Source organism: Trachurus japonicus, chromosome 15 (assembly GCF_045865225.1).
Source record: "Trachurus japonicus isolate A0001 chromosome 15, Traja_1.0".
In the NCBI taxonomy this organism is placed as follows: Eukaryota; Metazoa; Chordata; class Actinopteri; order Carangiformes; family Carangidae; genus Trachurus; species Trachurus japonicus.
Window position 1 is genome coordinate 11,916,176 of NC_140921.1, and position 25,172 is coordinate 11,941,347.

General features: G+C 42.5%; 2 protein-coding genes across 4 annotated transcripts in view; one reads left to right on the forward strand and one right to left on the reverse strand.

The window, feature by feature from the left end:
* Nucleotides 1-114: 114 nt before the first annotated feature.
* LOC146973272 (uncharacterized) lies at nt 115-4,795 on the reverse strand. Its single transcript, XM_085798991.1, has 11 exons — nt 4,617-4,795; nt 4,423-4,500; nt 4,245-4,334; nt 3,213-3,561; nt 2,249-2,531; nt 1,906-2,142; nt 1,694-1,779; nt 1,502-1,606; nt 997-1,190; nt 734-898; nt 115-511 (listed from the first exon to the last, which is right to left on the reverse strand). Exons 1-11 carry the CDS (start codon nt 4,793-4,795, stop codon nt 385-387), a joined length of 1,893 nt encoding a protein of 630 aa, XP_085655117.1. The 3' UTR covers nt 115-384.
* A 1,118-nt stretch (nt 4,796-5,913) lies between these two features.
* Nucleotides 5,914-25,172, forward strand: part of sdccag8 (SHH signaling and ciliogenesis regulator sdccag8) — a 52,880-nt gene continuing 33,621 nt past the window's right edge. Inside the window, exons 1-13 of one of the 3 annotated variants that reach the window (XM_085799604.1) lie at nt 5,914-6,270; nt 7,355-7,519; nt 7,748-7,836; nt 8,238-8,351; nt 8,444-8,569; nt 8,711-8,806; nt 9,261-9,325; nt 9,454-9,654; nt 9,942-10,080; nt 10,211-10,363; nt 10,633-10,767; nt 11,562-11,678; nt 12,176-12,318. In XM_085799604.1, the coding sequence (XP_085655730.1) occupies nt 6,204-6,270; nt 7,355-7,519; nt 7,748-7,836; nt 8,238-8,351; nt 8,444-8,569; nt 8,711-8,806; nt 9,261-9,325; nt 9,454-9,654; nt 9,942-10,080; nt 10,211-10,363; nt 10,633-10,767; nt 11,562-11,678; nt 12,176-12,318 (1,610 nt within the window). In that variant the 5' untranslated portion in view covers nt 5,914-6,203. The remainder of the gene's footprint in view (nt 6,271-7,354; nt 7,520-7,747; nt 7,837-8,237; nt 8,352-8,443; nt 8,570-8,710; nt 8,807-9,260; nt 9,326-9,453; nt 9,655-9,941; nt 10,081-10,210; nt 10,364-10,632; nt 10,768-11,561; nt 11,679-12,175; nt 12,319-25,172) is intronic. The other 2 variants (XM_085799606.1, XM_085799605.1) reach the window with 2 other exon arrangements.

Genomic DNA, 25,172 nt, shown 5'->3' on the forward strand with positions numbered 1-25,172 from the left:
TTTTTTAGTTGATTCAATTCTGCTTGGTACAGCCAACCTGTATTGTTTATTATCATCATTATTGTTTTTTTTATTTTGTTCTTATCTTTTATGACCCACTGTAAAGCACTTTGGTACACTGAAAGGTTTGTTTTAAAGGGCTGTATAAATAAAGTACATTTACATTTACATTTACATTTACATTGCCAGTATTTACTAGCTTATTTGGGCTACTATTATTTATAAGTAGTCCATAGAAATATTTATTATTGTAGGCTACTGTAGCATTTTATTTTTAGTAGAGGTTTTTAACATCTCGGGCTGTCTAGATTTGTATGTCTCGTTGCTCTTGTGGTAATGACAAATAAAAAAAAATGGTGACTTCCTTTTACTGAGCACATGGTTTTAAATGTCCAATAGTCTCTTCTGAAGAATCCTGGCTTGCAGCTCTGGGATGTATGCATATGTTTTTGTGGCCTTCACAGTGTAGAGCGTGTACGTCCTCGCATTTTTCTTGTACAGCCTCTTGTACCTGAAATTCGTAGAAGCAGCGGGGAGAGAGAGAAAGAAACGTAATTAGAATATCTCAGCTCAGGAAAGGAAGCTGAGAAGTGGGATTTGATTGATTGATCGCGCCGCCCAGAGGCCAATAGGTCAAAGTGGTGATGGACATGATATCTTAGTATATTCCTCAAAACATGTTTTTTAGTGTTTTCAAAAAATAAATACATGGAACAAGGAGCAAGTGACTTACTGTTTGCCTCCGTCCGATTTAAGTAAGTCTGGCCTGTCCTTATGGAAATTGTAATCCATGGCGGCAAGGATTGTTCGGGCCTCAAACACTAATGGGCTAAATGCTGTACGCTTACTTGCATACATATGGATATGATTCTGGAAAGACTCCAGATCAGCAGTGGACCTGTAGATGGGGACAACAACCATTGTCAAATATTTAGTACTTTAAATTACTTTCTAGCTTTGCAAACATCCTTATTAGTAAAGAGACAGTCAAATTACCTAAATCTTAGGTATTTGTGGACCTCTTTCAGCCACCGCTTGTTTCTAACGACGGCTTTGAGGGCGTCGTGTGCCATGGAGCCTCTCACAAGCCACTGCTGAGTTCCCCCAGATTCAAGGTCTGCATGCTGGCAGCTGCCCAGCACCCACTTGTGTTCATTGGTGACATGATGTAGTAGTCCAAACCACAGCTCCTAAAAATATATATACATATAGATAACAGCTTTTGTTCACAAACTAATTGAGTTCTTGAGAACACACCTATACAATAAAAATACAGACTTTTTGTTTACAGTATCTGTAAAATAATCTACTTGCAAAAACAAGCACACACACACTGTACAAGATATACTGCTTATGTCTAAAATTATAGAAACAGATATATATTATTTTACCTTTGTCCACAAGCATATTGTTATTACACTGCTCGGTTTCTTCTTAGAAATAAACCTTTACTTTCTCCAAAAAATGATAATCAAGTAGTTTCCAAACCATGACAACTTACAATGAATTCTTGGTACGAATCTGCCTCTTTGCAGCACCACCAAAAGTGGTTGACGATGTCCTTCAACCAATGGCTCAAGCTGGACTGACCTTTCACCTGTGCAGCCTAGGATGTAAAGATAAAACAGTCATCAAAACAAACCACAAGTTAGATTATCATGGTAAAAGTGTTTGTAATGAAAACTACACTTACAGAATGGATCCTTTTGGCCAATTTCTTAGCACCATGCCACATGTCCAAGCTGTGCTGCATCCCAAGGTCTTTGTACTTTCCTTTGTCTGATTCAGTAAAATTAAATGAAAATTATGTACGGTAAATACAGTTGATTTTCCAAACAAATAAATAAAACGATGACTACTATTTATTTTTTCCTGTAAGATTCCTAACAAACTTTCAATACTTACCCATTAGGGCAGAGATCTGGACATGGGCATCTGTGCAGACCTCCACAAGCTTCACCTCTTCCAATAGCCTATCGACTGTCCGCACAAATGCTTCTCTTTCCATGACCACAGAATTTCTCCCCTCCGTTTCCCTTTTGTCCACTGTCACGATGGAAATTATTTCTCGGGAGTCATTCTCCATGGCAGTGTATGTACAGTACTGGGCACAATGCCTAGGACTGTCCATTCTTCCATCCGCTATTGAAATGGTAAATAATGGATTATTTTCAATGAACATCACATTCAAACTTCAACAAACCACTGAGTCCTATAATAATAAAAAAAAACAACAACTTCACATTACCTACTATCACCACATCCGTGTTTTGTAGGCGTTCTATGCTCTCTGCTCTCTTCTCTTCCCAACATTCCCTGATGGTATCAACACAATACGTGTCTTGAATATTGTAGAATGAAGTAGGGTCCACCATCCCCATGTTCATGAAACGAAACAGTAGAGCAACTTTGGCATAGTTACTCCCCGAGAGCAAGATGTTGGTGGCCAACATGAAGTCCCCCGCCAGCATCCCGTATTTCACTGCTGACTGTGAGCACCACCTCCATACGATATGGCCAACAGGACAGGTCTGCGAATGAATAAAACACAACTTACTCAACATTGCAAAATACAGATGTGCTGCTAATGATAATATACATATACTGGAAAAAATTAAGAGACCACTTCAAAATGATCAGTTCCTCTGGTTTTACTATTCATAGGTATGTGTTTAAGTAAAATGAACACTTGTTTCATTCTATAACCTACTGACAAAAATTTTCCCAAATTGGAAATAAAAATATTGTCATTTAGAGCATTTATTTGCAGAAAATGGCAACAGGTCAAAATAACAAAAAAAATTCTGGTGTTTTTAACCCTTGTATAATGCAAAGAAAACAAGTTCATATTCATTTTAAAACAACACTACTTTTTAAACTTAGGAAGAGTTTAGAAATCAAAATTGGTGGAATAATCCCAATTTTTTATCTCAGCAGTGTTTTTGATTTATTTATTTATAATCTTTCTTCCTCATTAAATATGATTTGGTTCAGGTGATCAGCTAAGTAGAGTGAGGTGTGCTTGTGTTTGGAGTTCAATAGACACTGGGATCGATGGCTGCCATACATGTAGAGAAGCTGATTCATTAAGAACAGTTTGGAGTGGTCTCTTTATTATTATTCCAGAGCTGTATGAACAACGTTGAAAGCATAATTTCCAGTGTCTCAGAAATACTACTAGTTTGCAATGTTGTGTGACTACAACCACTCACCCATTCCATTATGCTTGCAGTGCCACTGTAGGTGATAGACACTTCAAAGGGGGCGCGGCGCCGACACTCCTCCTGGCTGAAACCACACGTGTAAGGGCACTTTTGGAGCGGCAGCACAAGGAATGACGCTAGCTGCTTCAGACAGTCCTCATATGCAATGGAGGCACGTTTCCCGATTAGGTCGTCCTCTGTTATGACGTCCGGTACGTAAGGAAAGGAAGGCTGAGGGAGGGCTGGGTCAACCGCTGGAGGGTCGGGCTCCATCTCTGGGATGTCATGTACAGTTTCACTGGCATCTATTACAGGCAGACTGTCAAGGTCTGGTGGTGTTTGCAATGCTCCACCCATCCTGTTACGACATGAAACATATGACAGCAATTGCAAATTTATGCATTAGTTACATTAGCACTAATGCATTAGTTTATTAGTTACAGGATATAGTGGTGTAGCAGCAATAATTACATAAATTGTTTGAATATTTATTTAGTTCTCTGAGAATAACTCTTCTGTGTGTCTAAAGAGAGAGAATTATTCAGAGTAATATTCACTGCAAAACCCCCAAATCTTTCCAAGAATATTTGTCTTATTTCTTGTCAAAATGTCTAATTTCTGGTCAAAACTAATCTCTTTTCTCTTAAAATAAGACTCATCACCTAAAAATTAACTTGTTTTTAGATAATTTTCACTTGTTTCAAACAGATTTTCACTTGAAATAAGTAGAAAAATCTGCCAGTGAAAGCAGGTTTTTTTTTGTGCTTTTCGCTTGTGCTAATAAGGAAGAAAAACTTGCTCCACTGACAGATTTTTCTAGTTATGTCAAGTGAAAATTGGTTTGAAACAAGTGAAAATGATCTAAAAACAAGTCAATTTTTAGGTGATAAGTCTTATTTTAAGTATAATGAGATTTGTTTTGACTAGAAATGACATTTTGACTAGAAATAAGACAAATGTTATTGATATTTGAGTTTTTGCAGTGTAACAATGTTTACTAAAGATCATGAAGCAATGAGAATCAAAATAATGGTAACATACCGAACACAAATACAAGGAACGTAGTCCTCATCTTGACTGCCATCACCTCCGATATCCTCCTCAGTCTCATCACAATCATCCCAATCAACACTGTCAAATTTGAAATTATAACATGTAAACAATCAAAGCACATCAGCAAACTACTACTACTACTACGGGCATTTTCAGTGAAACTTACACACTGTTCCTCAGGTCATTTATCTGACGTTCATCCATAGTCTGGGTCTCATTATCCTGGATAATAAAGTCCTGTAAACTTTTTTGGGGAAAGAAATGACTGTCACCATAAGCGTGGATCGTAGAAAAAGGAAATGTTCAACCTATATTATTTTCCTTAATCCTATTACAAGGATCATGAGGTTTTATATTTACCTTTCCTGTAGCTCTGCAGGGGAATTTGCGGTGCTCTCATTTACATTTAGGCCTACTTCTCCTTCCTCGATAGAAAGGGTATCAGATGATGCCCCACCAATACTTGACAGTGATGGAGTTGCCAAGATTTTTTTCCCCAGTCTCTGCCTCTTAGTGGGGGTGGAGGTGCTTGGACCCATGTAGCTATAAAGAGATGAGCGTTTTATCATAAATGAGTGGCTCTACAATGGGCTCTATGCACAGCTTCAAGTTCAATATATCTTTATTGTCCCCAGAGGTCAATTTACGTTGCAGCCAGCAGCAAAAACAACAACATAATAATTTAAAAGAGTGACAATGAGCTTTTTGCACACTTCAACTACTTCCTGAACTTAATGCTGCTCCTTTATTTCCTGTCTTACATGATTGGACGAACTGATTTGTGTCTGAGTAGTCACAATGGTGGTCAGACACACCTGGATTAATCAGTTTGTCCAATAATGTAAGACAGGAAATAAAGGAGCAGCATTAAGTTCAGGAAGTAGTTGAAGTGTGCAAAGAGCCCATAGATACCAACAACATGGGTGACACAGGACAAGACACAGGACAACAATAAACATCAATCCAACAAGCAACAAACAAAGTGCAACAGTGCCACCACTGGATAAAACAGGATAAAAACAAGGAGTTAAAGCTCCACTACTTCCTGGAAGTCCTGCTGCTCCTTTGTTTCCTGCTGCTTCAGCGATTTTCAAACGTGCTTCCGGCTAAAAGTATTAGAAATGTCCATCCACATGGATCTATTATGGTCCATCCTAGTTAGCCAAGCTTAACTTACCTGTCTAGGAGAAGAGTAGCCAGTTCTGCATCCGTTTTCAAATTCCTCTCAGCTTTCAACTCTCTCCACCGGTCAAATGCATCTCCTATATAGACCCTCGCTTTGCCTCGCATTTTATCCAGGCGTTTCTGTGATTCATAACGAGGTCTTTTAGATTTCGTTGCCTCCTCCGCCATTGTTGTTAGCTCAGTCGGCAGCAGCTGAGACTGTACTGACTGTAGACGGCGCGGTGGGCGGTGCCACATGCCAAAACATCAACATGATTTGCAGTCTGCAAAATATTCTTTTTAATGCGAATATTTTGGCTGTACTGTTGTTGTTGGTGAGTTCATCATGTTATATGAACATTATTCCTGAGTCTCTGTGACATATTAGGACGATTTTACGGCCAGTTGCTTTAGATTTCTTACATATTGTACCTTTAAGTGAAAAAAAAACGAAGGACTACAAAAGACTACAACTCCCAGCGTCTTCGAATACGGAAGTGTGAGCCGACAGCAGGTTGCCTCGTTTTGAAGTTTAGCTACACACCGACTTAACCCCGCACCCGAGCGGTGCTGTGAGTTACATTGTAACACTTGAGGCGGAGCGCACAGGTTTTATAAAACGAACACACCGACGTTGAAACCCGACGACCGTTGGTTACGAGTCGACGTACGTACGGAGCGTGATGATTGTTGTGGGTGTGTAGTTAGTTAGTTAGCCTGTGTTAGCATGTTGGGCTAATAACAAAACCTGAAATAACGTGAATTATATAATAATAATAATCAATGAAACGTTTGGATTCCGACGAGGAGGAGCAGGAGCAGTTCGGGGCTTATCTAAAGGAGCTGAGACGTAAGTTGACGTTTATGTTTCTGCTAATTTGCTAACTTAACTTAATATAATAGGCTACTTCTCACAATGATAAGCTAATTGTTAGGCTAACTAACTAACATACAGTGGTCAAGTTGAACAGTAGCTGGGAGTTAATTATAAATGGTGAATGATGCAGTAGAGCTGTAACATTAGAGAAATGATTGTGACACTATGATGAAGTCGTGTCACTGCCACCTGTTGATGAGACTGCTGTGCACTCATTTCAGATAGATAATATTAAAAGGGCATTATAAAACATTTACCTAGGACACCAAGGTGTGTAAATTGATAATGAACAGGTATTTTAAACTTCAAGCTTAAACTTTTCATGCATAGTGAAACACAAAGTGCTTCACAGAGGTTAAAAACATTGCAGCCAAGACGAAAACTACCCACCCTCCACATACACACATTCACACCCACACATACTACACACTATTTGTCAGTAAAGAGACATAGCAGGGCACTGAGGTTTTATATTTTAAATGTGAAAATCCACAGCTATATTTAGTCAAAACTGTAAAATTAACATTGAATTGTTTTTATTCATGTAAGATATTCAAACTTCTGTAATCATGGATTACATCCCCTCTTAAATTTGTGCTGTAATGTGACAGTGTCAGTAGCTATATACAGTAACCTGGCACACACACACAAAATCAACCAATGCTCTCAGCAGAAATGATTAGTAATTTTTTGTGTGGCTTTTTTATGCTTTTAATTGATAGGACAGCTGTAGAGAGCTGTAGAGAGACAGGACATGGGGAGACGGAGAGAGAGAGAATGACATGTCTAAGACAAATTTCCCTCTGGGGACGATTACGTTTACGTTTTTTTTTGGACATGCAGCACTGGTGGAATCGAACCGGGGCCGTTGCTGCAAGGTCTATTACCGGTAGCCTCTGCATATGGGGCGCCTGCTGTATCCACTGAGCTAAATGACAAAAATTAAAAAATTGATTAGTTATTTTGATGGAAACATAGGTGACAATGACTCGACTGGCATGTTGTGCACACACACACACAGAAATAATGAGACAGACATCTGTAATATCTGTGTCAGAGCGGGCCAACCGCAGCATCCAGCAGCTGAGCGGTGCACTGGAGCACCTGCACCCGGACGGGGAGGAGGGGCCGGAGGTCAGAGGCAGCGATCATGGCAGCCTGTTCTCCGCCGTGGCAGAGGAGGACACGGCAGCATGGAGCCAAAAGACACAGAGCGAAGCAGGTGACTCGGTGATTAGTTTTTGTGGTGTGACGGAGGCTCTGTCCTCGTAGAGCAGCAGCAGCACCTGGAGGTTTCACCTCTGCGTAATCCTGTTGACAGACAGACAGACAGACAGACAGACAGACAGACAGACAGACAGACAGACAGACAGACAGACAGACAGACAGACAGACAGACAGCACACAAAGCTGTAATAACATGCTTCTTCTGTGTCTTTTGGTGCTCAAGTTAATCAACTGAAGAGCCTCCTGCTGAAGCAAGGCAGAGAAATTCCTCCTCCTTCTCTTTCACCTTCAAAGACAGAGTCTCCATCCAAGGTAGAGCGTCCAGCATACACTTAAAAAAAAGAAGAAAAAAGTATATGGTTAGGGATCTGAGAATGGCAACTTTTCTTAATGTTAATGTTAAAAATCTATCCATTTTTAACTTGGTTTTTAACTCTGGCTAACTTTTATTTGTATGATTGCTATTGTTTTATTGTTTATCACCTGTCTTATTGCCTTTGATCGATTAATATTCTTGTTTTTAATTGTTTGATGTTGTTTTGCTCAAGCACTTTGAGATGCATTTTCTGCATGAAAGGTGCTATATAAATACTATTATTATTATTGCATGGCAAAACATTTCAGTGCATTAGACCTAAGAAATGTTTTTAAAAAAAAAACTATTCTACTTTGTTTTGTCTCAGTTTTGCTCACCGCTCTTTTCCCATGTTTAGAGGGAGCAACAGGAAGGAAGGCCCATTTTACCCGCCTTTCAAGATTTAGTTCCAATGATTCACAACCAGTCAGAGTACATTCAACACCTGGAGGCTGAGGTCAATCACTGCAAGGTACAGTATGTGCACACACACATGTATGTTTATATTTACTTTGCGGTCCTGTTTGGACAAGTTTTGATAATTTTCTGTGTGTGTGACTTCAGGAGGAACTTGTGGGGATGAAACATCGGATCAGAGTGGTGGTGGTGGAGAACGAGAAGCTGCAATCAGAACTCAAAGCCAAAGCTTTAGATGAATCTCTGAAAGATTACACGATCCGAAACTCCTCGGTACTGTGTGTATTTATGTGCTTGAATGTGCCAAATCATACACTTGTGTTATATATTTTTTTTCTAAATGACATGGGATTTGTTGATTAAACAATCACCTGTGGAAAAGAGACTCATCATCTGCACTGATGTGTTTCTCAGGTGAATGAGAGTACGGCAGCCAACGGTCACACGACCTCGAATATAGGCCACAGCGTGCTGCAGAGAGCAGAACACACCACATGGAAAAATGAGCTGGTAAGATAATAGACCAGTGCTCTCCGCTCCTCTTGTTACTCCTGAGTTCTCATTTTGTTCATTTAAAATAATGTATATGCTTCCAAATTGTATTCCCAGCCTAGTTTGTGCATTAGTTTGCATATTGACTTCTGCTGAATCTCTTTAAAAATTGAAACAGCAGTTGTTCTAAAAACTTTCATTTCATTTTCACATGCATTTCACATAGAAGAATACATAATAATTCATTGAAAACAATTACATATGTAAGGAAATTGATTGACTAGTAATCCTTCTTGTAGGCTGTATAGTACAGTGTGGGAATAAAGGTTGACTTCAATTTATACAAACCGTCACAACATTACTATTTATCGTACTAACAGAAATTTGCTTGGACACACATGTCATCCTTTTCAACTCATTCTTATTCAAAGCTGTATATATTGTCTGTTCTGAAATTGTCTATATTCCTTAGGAACAACTGAAAGTTATCCACCAGGCCCAGGTTGAAAGCCTGGAGGCTCAGGTCATCTCTCTACGGTCAGTGTCCTACTTTGTGTAGCCAGCAACAACTGAGGCCTTTTCTCTTATAAAGATCACAACCCATCTCTGCCTTGTTTCTCTCTCTGCCTGGTCCGTATCTCATGTTTTGCTGCTTCCATCAACAGGAAGGATCTGTCAGTCAGTCAGAAGGAGTGTGAGGATGTGAAGGTTCGCCTGAGACACAGGGAGAAACAGGCTGTGGAAGCGCTGAGGGCCGACGGAGCTCCTCGTGTGTCAGGGTTGTGTCTGAAGTGTGCGCAGCATGAAGCTGTGTTGGCCGGGACTCACACAAATCTGCATGTCCAGGCTATTGACAGGCTCACAAAGTCAGTACTAACACAATACACACACAAATACATACTGCAGATCAGTCACAAGTTAGCCACAGTGGCTCAAGTCTTCATATTTTAAGTCTTAAATGTATAATAATCTTTCCAATGCAGATTTTTGTTGTTGACAATTCTTAATTATGTGTCTATAAGAGATTTCCTGACAGCTCTTGTGCTTAGCAACATATGAAACAACATGTACAAAGACAGACAGACACAATTAAGCGTGCCATGTTTTATTTTTTAAAGCTGATTGTGGATTTTCCTGTCTGTTGATCTTCCAGAGAACGAGATGAGTTGCTGGTGGCCCTGCGTGCTGTGAGGGCTAGTCAGCAGGAGGCGCAACAGAGGGAGTGGTCTGCATGTCTCCAGGTCAAACAGGCCGTGGAGATGGCGGAAGAAGCAAACCTGCACAAAGCAAGGGTCTGGGAAACACATACATGCCATTTCCAGCTGTTTTCGCTCAAGTTGCCCTCTGAAATTGTGTCTCATCCTCCTACTATGGGGTGGTTACCTCTGGTGAACCTCCGATACTGTATCTGTATGCGTGCAGGTGGAGGTGCAGTGTGGGCAGTTGTCCAGGGAGCTGATTCGACAGAGGGAACAGCTGGAACGAGAAGCACAGGCCCTGCCGGAGAGACTGACAGAGGCCAGAGAAGAGGGTCGTGGCGAGGCCCGCAAACAGAAAGATGAGCTCGCAAATACAGTAAATCCTGTTTTACTAAGTCTTTGTGTGCATAAAAAACTCAAGAATGAAACTATTCTTTATATATTTTCGTAGCTCCAATCAGAATTTCTGTTTTTCTAATTGCATAAAACTAAACATCAGCCCTCGTAGCTACAACCAGATTCAAATTTTTTCAATTTTATTGCATAGTAAATGCATGGGTCTATATATAGTATAGTCTTAGTGTGGGCAAACACAGATGTTATTATTTTTTAATGAAATGTCAATGGAACAACTGTGTGTACCAGGTGTCCAGCCTCTCCCAGCGTGTTGCCGAGTTGGAAGGGCAGCTAGACCGAGCTCACAGAGACAAGAGCTCACTGACCAATCAGCTGGAAGACGCTCTTCACAAACTTACCAGTCAGGAGCAAGACAACACCAAGGTGCAGTGTGTGTGCATTGTGCAAGAAGGCACTGTGCCGATACATTAGTTTTCACTGTAACAACATGGTCCAGCACTACTCTGTCTTCAGGTCACCTCAGCTTTAGATAAAATACTTTAGCGCCTTTGTGCAGTCGACCTGTAATGCCTCGTTAAATCCAGTGGATGGCAGCAGAGTTTCATCTATTTCAGTGTTTATTTTCTGGCTGTTGCAGGAGTTGCATAAATAAGTTAAGGAGAGGTTTAATCTTCATTTGTTGATGCTTAGTAGGTTTTAATCATTTTGTAATGTATAATTATGATCACATATGTGTATATGTATGGTAAGAAAGCATTGACCGGATTCCTGCAAAGCAAGCTGCAAGAGTAGGATTAAACCAAGACTTTGGTTGAAACGTTTCATTTCAGCAAATGTAATACCTGGCCGAGGTGTCGTTTTCCACAGTTTTTTTTTATGATTACAATTTTTGGGGTTATTATTAGCGATAAATGGTGGTGATAAATATAATCAAAGCAAATACAGCAGTAGGCACAAAGTAGTAATTTTGAATATCATGAATAAGAATCAGTAAACAAATGAGCTGAATATGTAAATATGGATCAGTAGATCAGTATTATAACACACTTTATTTAAATCAGTGAACCTTTGACTGAGAAAGAAACCTCCAGTGATTCAAATTAATACATTTCAAGATAAGGCAAAGATGATAAAGGGGGCAATAAAAAATGGACAGGAAGTAAAAAATTTGTCAATAAAGGGACTGGCTGTTTTTGATCGGTGCTTGTCGTCTCTAGGTGAGTGTGGAGCTGCGATATCAACTCAGCCAGGCCCAGCTGAAGAAAGACGAGGCTGAGAGAGAGTTACGAGAGCTCAACACCAAGACCAGCAGACAGATGGAAAAGGCTGCACAGGTACGTCTGCGCTGAACCCGTTCATTAATTCAGATTTAATAGCTGCATTGAATTAGAATAATAACTTAAAAGTTTGCCAATTTTCAGCTCGTGCACTTGGTTATTTATGTAGTAAGTACCGTTTTTTGGGGGAAGCTGTACGGAGGTGCGAGAAGCCAAAAAGAATCCGTTAAACGTTTTTTATAACTTAAGGATTTATTCAAATAATCGTTACAAGGGTCAATTGTGCTGTGGAAATAATTATTAAATAAGCAAAAGGAGTCATGGTTACACTTTTCAATGACACAGCACTTCCCTCATAGAAGATTATGAATTTCTCTGATATTTAAAATACAGTTTCATCATTTAAAATGAAACTATTTTTGAATTTTTCGATGATTAAACTCGTTGTAATCAGCATTTGACATTGTGTTTGTTTGAGGGCATAAGGTGGTTTGTTGTGAAAGATTTTCCTTACCACCACCTCTTCCCTCTCGCCTTCCATCTCTGCGGGACAGGAAGTGGAAAGGCTGAGCTCAGAGCTGGTTGGCTGTCGGCAGCATCTGGAGGCGGTCCAAAAGGACGGGAGCCAATGGCAGGCCGAAGCCCTGAGCCTAGCAGAACAGCTGGCAAACGCCCAGCGCCAACTGCACCTCACCAGGTAGTACCTAATCCTATTATACATGCCACCACACTCGCGCACACACACACACACATATACACACACACACACACACACATACACACAGTGCTCCCCTCTGCCCAGCTCCTGCCCAGCTCAGCCCAGTCCAGTCCAGTTCAGACCAGCACACCAACTGTACCGCACCAGGTAACGGCTAATCCTATTATACAAACCACACACACATAAACACACATGCGCGCCGCTGTGCCATGGTCCCGGTACCAACTGGACCTCACCAGGTCACCTCTAATCCTGTTAAGCATGCCACAACATAATGCAACACACTCACACACACACATAACGTACACGCGCACACACACACACACTCACACATAAACACACACTGCCCGCTCTGTGCCACTAGGCCAGTGCCCAGCCCAGCAACAGCTCCAGCAGAGCCAAAATGGCGCCTGAGCCTTTCTTCTGTCCCTGGCGCACACACACACACACACACACACACACACACACACACACACACACACACACACACACACACACACACACACACACACACACACACACACACACACACAAACACACACACACATGCATGTACACACAGAAAAAGTGTGGCTGATGGTCACTGGACAGCCTGGCCTCCGTGCCACCTGCCAGTGCCCTGCACCCGTTCTCACGACGGGCGCTACCGGCTCTCCCCCCTCCGTTATCTCCATCTTCTCTCTTTCTTTCTATTGCTGCATCTTTCTATTCCCTTTTTTTTTTCTCTCTCTCTCTCCCCGTGTCCCTGTTTGACTCCTTCTCTTCCTCTTTTATCTATCCATCCTACCCATCCATCTATGCACTTATCATCTTTTCATCTCTTCTACCTCCGTCTCGTCCTTCCTTCATCGTCCTCTATAACTTAAATAATTCCTTTTTTTATTTTCATAGCACAACTTCTCCAACTCCTTCGTTTTCGTATCTTTTGCCCCCCATCTCTCCTGTCCTCCGCCATTCCTCCTTTCTCCTTTTCCTTCCCTATGTCTCTCCTGTCATTCGCTGGCTGCTGTTCCCTTCCACACCATCCACTGCCAGGGCCACGCCAGCCCATGCCAGCCGCCCAGGGCAACTCTCTCACCCCCGCTGCCCACAGCCGAGGTGTCTGAGATGGGCACAGATGTGGCGGTGGTGCCCTGTGGTGCTGAAGGCTGCGGGAGGCAAGTTTGTTCAGTCTACGTGTGTGTGTGTGTGTGTGTGTGTGTGTGTGTTTGAGTACGAGTGAGTGTGTATTTGTGTTTATGCGTCTGTCATCCTGGTGGTGAGTGTGTGTCCACTGCTGCTCCTGGCTCTGATCTGTGTTTAAGTGTGTTTATCTGTCAACTGGCCAGCGCTAACACACTGGCTGCATGGTGGGCTGTGATGTGTTTTAAGGGATGAAGCAAGGAGTGTGTGTGTGTGTGTCTTTCTCTGTCTGTGTGTGTGTATTTTGCAGCCAGCTGTGGAGAATGACATGCATATTAATGTGGCAACATGATGACTTTGACCTGTGCTAGAGGAGCCACTGGACTAAACCATTTTACCGCCATGTGTGCGGGTGTATGTGCATGAGAGAGTTTATAGTTTTATCTGTCCGCAGATGCAGACTAGATGTTTGACAGCTGTTGACTTGGCTGAGCATGTAGCCATTCAAATTCAATTTTGGTCATTAGCAGTGAAAGCCACTTCTGATGCTGATTTAATATGTAATTTTTTTTTCTTTTCCTACAGTACCGCATGAGAAGCGGGTTTTACATGTTCACATGCAGCATCGCAGCTTTTAAAGAGCAAAAAATTCACATTGTAATTCACCGGAAATGAAAAAACACAGGTCCAATCATCATAAAACCCACAAACCCCTGAAGCGATAAACGTGCAAATGTAACAAAAAGGTGTTGATAAGGGCCAATGTCAGTTTAAATGTCTGCGTTTGTGGGAGAGATCTAAATAACAGTAACAGAGGTAATTAAGGAACTAATTTTTCTAAAAGTTTGGATGTGTTTTGGATTGTAATCATTAAAGTTGAGCATGTTGTCAATGTTGAGATCAGTGATTCCATGATACTCACTTTTGATTTATCAGAATATTTATACCAAACAATGCTGATTCGCTGACTTCCAGTGAGTGTGCTCAAAACTGAGGAGTTTTTATTCCATGATGTTGTGCCACCACTTCTGGTAGCAGCCAGACTTAAAGGCCTACTGTCACAGAGAGACGCAGACATGATAACTGTCCAAGTATGGACATGACAGCTCACAGCAAAGAACCATCTCTCCTCTGACAAAGGTACTCATAACTGTGACAGAGAGGAAAGTTGTGGAGACGTTAGACAAGGAATTTAAACAATAATGTTGGATCATCTGAAGCTTTTGTGTTGAAGCATAGTTTGCCTTTGGATAGGTACAATACCCACAGATGACTCTGTCTGCAGCTTCGGAGCAGCTGCAGGTCGACACTAGGTCACTTTTCTAATAATATATTCACCATTACGTAAGTTGCATATTATTGTCTCTGTGAACTGGAGCAGAAGGACAAGTGAGGGATATTGTTTTCCCTCTGTGCATTGATACTAGGGCTGGGTATCGCTACTGATTCACTGAATCAATTTGATATTGATTCATTTATTGAATTGAATTGATTCATTTACAGATATTTCAGTTTTAATACCAATTTTGCTCGGTTATGAAAGAGATTTTCACAGAAACTCTCTAACCTGGTGCATTATCAAAAATATCAATGTTTATATGAAGAACTGACCCAAAAGCTGTTACACTAATGCACATGTATTTAACATGACCCACTACAGAAGTAAACAGTGCAACTCTTCAGTACAGTTGTGGGTGATAATTACAATCGGGCTGATCTTACAGAGGAAACAAGAAATTGCATACATTAAAAGATCGATCTAAGGATTTTATGAATCAATATCAAATCTTTTAAATGAAGATCGATATGAATCGGAAAAAGCAGCCCTAATTGATACATCCATAGCCTTTAGATAAACTATCACAATTTTGAAGATATAGTTGTGCAGAAGAAGGAGGGAATCTAACCAACAGGAAACCTGGAAATGTTTTTGGGAGCAGCACAAAAATCAAGCATCAAACACAGATGCACACACCCACACACATCCACTTGTCGCACACACACCTGCTGAAACTCTGTCGCAGCCTTTGTCCCTCTTCAGAGCGAGCGTTGTGTGTGTGTCTTTTTGGTTTAGTCCCCCCCCCTCTTTTTTTTACACACTTGTCATGATCTCTGTTGCTTTTCTGTCATGCTGCTCCAACCCAGACAAATAAACCTCCAAGCGTTTGTCCCCTTCCCTCTCTCTCTCTCTGCCTCTGTCTCTCCCTCTCTCTGCCTCTGTCTCTGTCTGTCCATCTGCAGGCCTTCTGGGGTTGTGCTGCTGAACTAGTACGTGTAGTTTATTCGTAGTCATGCCTCAGTTTGCCCTCTGTCTCGTTGTTCACTACAGAGTCATGCAGCAGTCTTTGTAGCTGCAGTGGGCTGGTTTGTGTAGCTGTGTTTGTGCGTGTTGTTGAGTCGTGAGGCTGGAAGCCATTTGTGTGACCAGCCTTCGAAGGCAGCTCTTTGATTCTCTCTTTGCAACTTGCTCGTTCCCCCTCTTTCATTCTGTCCTCCTCTCGTGGCCCAAATGATCACAGCCCGTCTTCAAACAGGGGACATGAAGCACAGCCAGCCTCTGTTTGATTTCCGATAGCCCTTCCTTCCTTTCTAATAAACACAATCTTTACGCACACGTACACACACACACACACACGCACATATTTGTTTGTACAACTGCATACTTGCAAATGTGCACACTGATATGCACATCAGTCGGATCCACATGCCTGTATACACAGACTCACACACACACAGATGCATGCTCGCATCCGTTGGGTCCCATGGCGGCTGGTGCGCTGTGCTGCGCTCCAGGATTGGATCATCAGCCAGCTGTGAGTTGGACAGCCCAGGATCTGTCCTAATCCCTGCCACTCTGTTCACATCGCCTCACACACACACACACCCACATACACACACACGAACACACACACACTCCAGTCCCAGCCCCAGCCCAGCAGAGGGCTTTACTAAGTTTGTTTTGTTTGTTTGCTCCTGTCTTTCTTCACTTTCTTTCTTTTCTTCTCTCCTTGTCTCCATCCGGCCTTCTCTCTCTCTCCCTGCGTTGTGATCACAGATCCCAAAGGCCGCGGTGAAAACTGCCCAGCATAACTTCTGTTTCTACACATTGCCAGCAAGGCATATGAATGGATAGATGTGTGTGTGTTTGCATGCGTTGTGTAGTCGTGTATCCATTGTCAGTTGAGACCTGTGCGCCTGGGTTGTGTTTGGGATAAGTCAAATGTCTGCAAGGCCCCAAATCTTCCACCAGTTCTGTTATCCCCATGAAATCAAGCATCCATGTTCATGAGGAAGCTTAGTTGGAGTTGTGGATGGACCTTAAGCTGAAAAAAAGTGGAGTGAATTTGAAGTTTTCTTGCTGTCACTCTCTCTCTCTGACACCTAAAACTTCTAACTGTGGATCCCACGGCCAGAGAAAAATGCCCGAAACATGACCGCTCATATAATTTGATCTTCGTCTGTTTGTCATGAAACAGTAGAAAATCCTCCTGGCAGCGGATTGGATCAGGCGTGGAAGTTTGCAGGCAGATCGGATGCGATGAAACTTGCACAGACTTGCAGTGGTGTCAATCCAAGAACCTGCTGGTGGACACGAGAAACCTTCATCGGCTTGTGTGTCGTTCAGATGTCTGAAGCTCCTTCAGCCTCATGTGTGTGTGTGAATGGGAATGGGAAAACCGGGGGGAAACACTTCCTCTTGCATGGTTCCCATGCCTCCTGGAAAACTTGGAAAACCTGGAAAATGGTTGACCAATTTTCCAGTCAAGGAAAACACATGGAAAAAGTCAAATGTCCTGGAAAAGCCTAGCGAGGAGCAGCAGAGAGCTGTTGTAGGCGTGGTTTAAAAACAAAAACAACATGTTTGCGTTATTCTATGATAACTTTGTCATAATTTCTAAGCATGTAAGAGATTATTAAATTAGAGCCATAGACTGCACATCTTTAAATCAGACTTCTGGGGGTGAGAGAGGAATACACATAGAAACAAACTGGTTATTTTGTACAAAATAAGGTAACTGTCAAAAAGAACAGTTCTCCAAAGCATGAATGGGACGGAGGATTTATTAATGTATGGCGTACAGTGAAAATGAGATGCTACATCTCAAGGGGCTATCCTTTAATAAATTCAAATGTATGTCAGACTGTAGCAGCTGAAAAGAGTTCAAGAAAAGAGGGGAACCCTGTCCTGGCTTTAAAGAGTCCATGGAAAACTGTCAGATACAAAAAAAGAAGAAATTAGCTTAACCAGACTGTTCTTAGCTCAGAGAAGAACCTTGACTATTAAGCTGCAGTTTAAGGATCTCTTGAACCTACGTGAGAAGAGGAGTTTGTAGATGCAAAGAGGAAGAGGAGTCTGGACAGTAGTGCTCCTTCAAAATAAACAAAACCGTCTAAGGTGGTAAAGGCATGTAATCAGGATGCTCTCCTGTGGAGATATGCGGAGCAGCATGTCCAGCTGGGAGGAGGACACACCGTGGCAAATCTGACACACTGAGGGGATTAGGCTCTATGTCCCACCTGTCCTGGGAATGCAGTGTGATCTCCGGTTTGGGAAGTTTGGGCTCCCCCTGGCAACGACGCTGATATTGAACGAACTCTGTGACAACAGACCTCCTCCCTCCTTTGACGTGACGGTGCCTTGCAAAAGTATATTCCTTGATCTTTTCTACATTTTACCACGCTATAACCACAAACTTGAATCTATTGTATTGGGATTTTATGTGATAGATAGAAGTGGAAGGAAAATGATACATGGTGTTCATGATTCAATACTTTGTTGAACCACCTATCGGTGCAATTACAGCTGCAAGTCTTTTAGGCCAAACTCAGACTGCCAGCCAAAATCCGATTTTTAACCCATCCAGATTGGAACCGGAGCTCTTTTGAAGTCTGAACCGTCACAAAATCGCATGAAATCCGATTTTTGCAAACCGGATCGAAACCACCTTTGGGAGTTAGTTTTAAAATTGCATTTGGACAGATGCAACGTCTCAGTCTGAACAGCTCCAAACACTCAGATCGGTTTTGACGGTCCATGACGTCACTCTACACCACGCCAGACTGCCCTCTGACCGCCTGCCTATTTCGAGTTGTGGAGCGATAGCAACGGGATGGAGCAGTCAATGGAAGACGTCGAAAACATCCGTCCTCCTTGGACAGAGGACGAAACAAATTGCCTCATTAATCTGTGGGGAGATGGCTCATGGATGGCTCTGTTGTTCTTCTTCTTGTCGCTGTCGCAATTATATGACGTCACACAATACACACGCTGGATGACGCCTCCACTCCGACGTTGTTGGCTACAGCAACCTGTCAGATCGGTCAATAATGTGGCCCAGTCTGAACAGAGCCAAATCCGATTTGGACACTTGCTAAAAACAGTGCGGACAGTCAGGCCTAAAAATCTGATTTGAGAAAATCCAATTTGAATCAGATTCGCCTGTAGTCTGAACGCGGCCTAAGACTGTGTCTCTACTAGGTTTGCACATCTACATTCTGCAACCTTTGCCCATTCTTCTTTGCAAAACAGCTCCAGTTCAGTCAGCTTGGATGGAGAGCGTCTGTGAACAGCAGTTGCCAAGTCTTGCCACAGTTTCTCAATAGGATTTAGGTCTGGACTTTGACTTTGTAACGTGACAAAATGTGGAAAAGTTCAAGAGGAATGAATACTTATGCAAAGCAGGCGCTGTATATTTTCAACAATGTATCAGTTGTAGTTCAGAAAGTGTAAAATGAAGTGTCGTCAACTGAATGCTGTGATTTTTATTTGCATATTTGTTGCAGTTGCGATGACCTCGCTGCACTGCAGTATGTAGCACGTTACTGTTTCACCCACGTCTAGCAGGTGTAAACACAGTATGAACAGTACAAATGGATTCAACACTTGGAGACAATGTATGAGATGACAGATCATGCATATTGATCAATATTAACCAAGTGGGTGAGTGGGTTTTTATACCACATTCATGTCTTTGGTCCTGAAATGAGAAGAAGGATGGATGATGGAAGAAGTGGAGAGAGGAAGAGAGAAAGAGTCAGATAAAGCTTTGGACCAACCACTGCGACTCTTGTTCTCGAAGTTCCCCAAACTCTATTAAACATGTCACGCTGCTGCTCTCTCTCTGTACCTCCATCGCTCTCTCTCTCTCTCTCTCTCTCTCTCTCTCTCTGTCTTTCTTTCTTTTTTTTCTCCTCCCTCGGTCGTGCATCATGATAGCAAGGTCTGGAAAGGCGGTGAAACAGAGCGGCGTGTATGTGTGTGAGGGCGGAGAAGTGTAAATGAGGAAGGTGAGGCAGCAGATGCCGCGTCCCGCCAGAGGCTCGCTTTGAGCAGCGAGCGAAATCTGGGCGCGACAAAACTGCTGCAAACCAACTCGGTGGGAGGCCCTTGTCCAATCACGGCCCGGAATAAAAGGGCCGGGGCGCCACGCGGGCTGCAGTCGCTCAGGAGAGGTGGGGGCCATAATGAACCTTCAAGCTCTGCCAGAGAAGCGCGCACACACTTGAGCACAGCATCTTTCTTTCTACCTGGCATAACTGCGCCTAACCACTGTCAACACACACACACACACACACACACACACACACACACACACACACACACACACAACCTCGACAGCAACTGTGTGTGTGACTTTCTGCGTGTGTGTGTGTGTGCGTGAACACATGCTTGTCGTGTGAGCTCACAGTGCGATGGCGTTTTTTTGCGTGTGCACACAAACGCCTTTGTGCAAAATGTTAAGCGTTGATACCTTTGGGCTACACCTGTGTCTGTTAAGTTTTGATGTGTGTGTCTCTGTGTGACAGCAGCGGGGCAGTGCCAGGTATGAAGCTCGCTCGTTCGTGTGTGTGTGTTTTTGTGTGTTCAACGGCGTGTGTGTTTGTGTGTGTGCGTGCGCTTGTCTGGTCGGCAGCCATGTTGTTGGGTAGCAGATGGCACCATGGTTGGCAGGGGAGGGGCTGCTTAGCACAACTAATCAGACAGTTACGGATAGGGCAGCTGGGAGGGCCGTCGGCCAGCCGCGTGTGTGTATGTGTGTGTGTGTGTACCACAGAGTGCCATGATGTTGACAGTGGTGGGCCCGTTGGCCTGGTGACGAGACCTTGCCGTGTTCTTCTCTCCTCGCTGTCGGAGTGCCCTCTCTGCCATCCTGCCTTCTCACCTCTCTCTCGCACTCTTGCTGTCTCTCTCTCTCGCTCAGTCTGCTGAGACCTGCCTGGTCTTTTATCTTTTCTTTCAGTTTCTTTGACCCTTCGTTTCCTTTTGTCTTTCCGTCACACTGTCTCACTCTCTCTGCTGCATCTTTTTCCTTTTCTCTGGTCTTTTTTTAATCATGAGTTTACTTGTGTGTTCATTTAGTTGACGTGACAGTAATTAAAACAGAATGTGTATTTTTGTCAAGCTGGGCACTAACAAGTGGAAATGACAACCATTTTTAATCCACTTTAGTAAAAGAGCGGTCCAAAAACCTTTAAAAAACATGGCGTCTAGAGCGTGAACATTTCCTCTACCCAACCTTAAACCCATCCTATCTTCATAAAACCTTGATACATACATATTGACATTGAAAAAATGAAGTATCATGTGTGTGCATGACTTTGAATTTATGAATTTATATTTATTTAAGTGTCATGCACCAAATAAGGGCTTACAAGACACATTTCATATTTAGACAACAAACAAAATCATCAGAATAACCAGAAAAAACCACATGGAATTCGCATAAACAATTCACTTTTTCTTAATGTCCAGGCATGAAAGTAGCTATCGTAAAGACTTCTTTTCTGGAGAACCATTCCAACTCTACCTCATCATCAACCCAAAACAACTTCACATTTTGCATTTTCTGAAACAAAAACTGCCTGGCTTCGTCATATAACGGACAACGAAACACAAACATTACATTTAAATTACATAATGTGCATAGTCTGTGTGCATTCAATACTTAAAAGGCAACAAAAACAGCACAGACCTTCTTCTTGTGCTGTAGCTCCTGAACTGTGTTGATCACCTAAATGCTCTTTTTTTAGTTTGTCCACGGTTACAACAAATGCACCGAGCATATGACACCTGAGAGAGAGAGAGAGAGAGGTGCAGAGCTTAGCTGGTTGTTGTTGCTGCATTTCATGAATCTTGTTGCTTGTGAAACTGCCTAACTTCTCCACCTGACCTTCAGCGTTTAGCCGACTGTTTGACATCAGCACCGTTTAACAAATTTCCAAGACTGAAGCTTTTTAACTTTTCAAAATTTTCATTTCAGTCAGTCTGAGTGTTTTGGTTTGATTTTAAACTGATCTTTTACAACCAGGGAATTAAATCAGTCATGACAGAGGGAGGTTTGAATCCGTTTCAAGATGAGTGCAGGATGAACGGTTTCGTCTGGGGGGAGCAGTCGATGACAAACACCAACAAACGGCTCTCTCCTTGTTTTTCCTTGTCAAAGTCATTTCACCTGTGTGCCTCTTGCTCTCATCCTTTGAGTTGTTTTCTCTACTGTTGACTCATGCAAGTCAATGTATTGTAGGTAGATGGCTCCTTGGAGACAAGTGCCCATCTCCCCTCAGCACTTTATCTACCCATCATCTGCTATAAATGACACTACGAGCCCTCCTGTGAGGATACCTTAAAGCTGCATCGACTTGATTGCGCTAGAAATATAAACCAACAAAGGTTAAAGTGTGGACGCTAAAAATTCAGCAGTGGAAAAAATCACACACCATAAGTACCAGGATTATTAGGCAGAGCTGTAATCTGTCCATCCTGCGGGGCTGGGAATGGATGGAATAGACAGATCGCTGACTGGGAGACCTCAGGCAAGATGGAGGCAAATCTGTCGGCTACAACTGTTGTCACCCCAGCCAAGTGTGCCCTGGGACACTGGCCTACATACACACACTACGGCTGGAGGACAGAGAACGGAGGGGAGAGCACCACCACCACCACCACCACCACCAGCCCTCTGCCTGCCTTCAAAACCCACCACCCATCCACCCACCCCGCATTCTGGGTTCATCGTTTCTCGCCTTCCCTCTCGTACAGTGGATGCGTAACGCCGCTGCCTCTTCAAGTTATGTACTGTATACATCTGAGTGTTGAATGTTGGGGTTAAGGGTTGTACTGCTGCTTATTGCTTATTGGTGCAGTGTGCATGGATTCTGTGCATGTGTGTGTGTCATCTGGTCAACTTTGTGCCTTCACACATCCCTGCTGTGAGGGTGGCACCATCAGTGACTCTACACCGTGCCCACTGCCCAGTAGGCACAGCTTTCATCCAACATGACAGAACCCCTCTCTGCTCTTCTTCCCCCCCCCCCCTCGTTTCTCTCTCTTTTACCTCGGTCACTCTCTTTTTACCTGATTGATCTGGCCTCCTTTTTATCTTTTCTTCCTCTTCGGGTTTTTTCCTATCCTTCATATAGCTGCCCTTTGTTCTCTTTTGTGTCTCTTGTCTTCAATCCATCCCTTTCTCTCTCTGTTGCCCTTTTTTGTGGGAACAACAGTGCCAAGCAGTGTCTCGTACCGGAGGTAGTAGGACACTGCCCCCCCCCCCCCATCTGCAGATTTTATCTGGGTGATCAAAAAGACAGGAGCAAGAAAGAGATGGGGAGGGAGGTGGAGGAGACTGGAGATGTGGACGATAGAGGAAGAATTATAGTAGAGAGGAGAGAGTGAGTTATATAAGGGAAGCAGTGGACGGGAAACACGCATCTGGCACTGGATGTGAGGCTTCGCCATCAGCTATTTGAAGGAATGCCTCCTATGAAATCAGTTATGCTCGTCCACTTTTTGGTGCTGTGTTTATGTTCCATGACATCTGAGAGAAAGCTCAAATAAAATAAACAATTGCAGTCAGTCAGTGTTAGTTTTTTTAATGCGCCCACACATAATCCTTTGAAATAATAAGAGGCAATGTTGCTGTTTATTGTCTCTGCTATAATGATTATCATAAAGCAATCATAAAAAGAAGACAGTCCATATAAGTTGTGATGTTGGCTATAAAAAAAAAAAAACCTTTGTAATTTTTTCAAAGAGACGAGGATACTTCAAAAGGCCTGTTGTTGAATTGCAATCTACAGTTTGCTGTTTCTAATTATGCCCATTGTGAAATATAACAACGTTGCATTGTTGCATATTGATGTTCTCATTCCACAAAAACGCTGTGAGAAAAACGCTTCAAGGATAAAATACAAACATGACCGTGATACTCTAATAGTAATGCTGTGGTTAATGCAGTCTGACAGAAAGGTTTAGGGAAAGACATGGCAGATTAAAAGTGGAGATGAGGCTGGATGAGGTGAAGGTAGATAGAGGAGGTGTGGGAATTATTGGTTTTACAGGAATCCAGAGGAAGTTTTCATTTAGAGAGTGAGTAGAGGAAGCAGAGGAGGAATAAGCTGTCAGGCCAGGGATGGTGTGTATACAATAGCGGGCACCAGGTGGGCACAAGCCCCCCTACGGTGCCATCTCCAGCCCCAGTCCCACCCGCTGAGTTAAAAAAAAAAAAACACCAAAAAAGCCTCTCTTTGTTTTCCACCTCAATGACCACCTCTCCCTCTCTGGGCGTCTGATCTAATGGCCCAGGAGTAAAACACAGAGTGAGGACAGGAGCGATGGGCTCGTTATAGGGTGTGGAGGAAAGGAGGAGAAGAGGGATGATGGAGGAGGAGTTCACGGAAGATTATTATGAGGAGTAGATTTGGAGAGAGGTGGCACTCGTTCCTTCCTGCCAGTTGCCCCCAAGTTCATAATGGTGTGAGTGGGAGTGGGAGGGGTGAGGGGTGACGGCCATTGGAAACAACACCAGGCTCGTCTCAGGTGTGAAGTGAATTCCAACACAGGTGGATTGTGCTCACACCAGGAGAAAAACCACTTCATGTGGTTCAAACTTTCAATTTGCACACCTTTCTTCTTAACTAATATAAAACTTTCTCTATCATCTTTTTTATATTGGAAGAAATTATTTATTTTTCATTTCATTTCATCTATTTGGATCTCCATTAGCTTTGGCTTTTTGCTATTCTTCCTGGAGTCCATACCCAACACAATTATCTTTCCACTGCAGTAGGACACAATCACAGAAAACACATCACACAACAAAACACACACAAACAGAAAACAAAAAACAAACAATGATCTACAAAAACATTCACATATTACAGGACCTAATTCAGATTAACAGTACCTCCACAATGCAGCTTTTAACATAAGTCTTAAATAGTCAGATGGCCAGGTATATGTCAACATACGTTCGACATAATTCCATTATATTACATTTACAAAAACTGAATTTGGATCACACTAATTGATTGTACCAAGTAGCCTCAACTAAACATCGACAGACACCGAGAGCTGTTTGGCTAGTAAATGCTCTTTCAGTAGTTCTTTAAATCTATATTTGTTGTTTTCTTGAATAAAATGTCCTGGCAGAGCATTCCATATCACCGTGGCTCTGTACATTACCGTACTTTTCATCTTGTTTGTTTTCACTTTAGGTAGAGTAAATCTACCTTCCCTAGCATGCCTTGTAACCGTGTCCATCCGAACTGAAAGACAGGCATTTGTATAAAACCGTTGGCAGTTTAGTCGCAGATATTCTTCTAATAAAAATAAGTAATGAGGCAATAAATCTGTTCTTTACATTCAACCAAGCAAGACAGTTGTGCATTTTACTGACATTAGTTTGACATGGCCAACAAAGTAAACATGATCA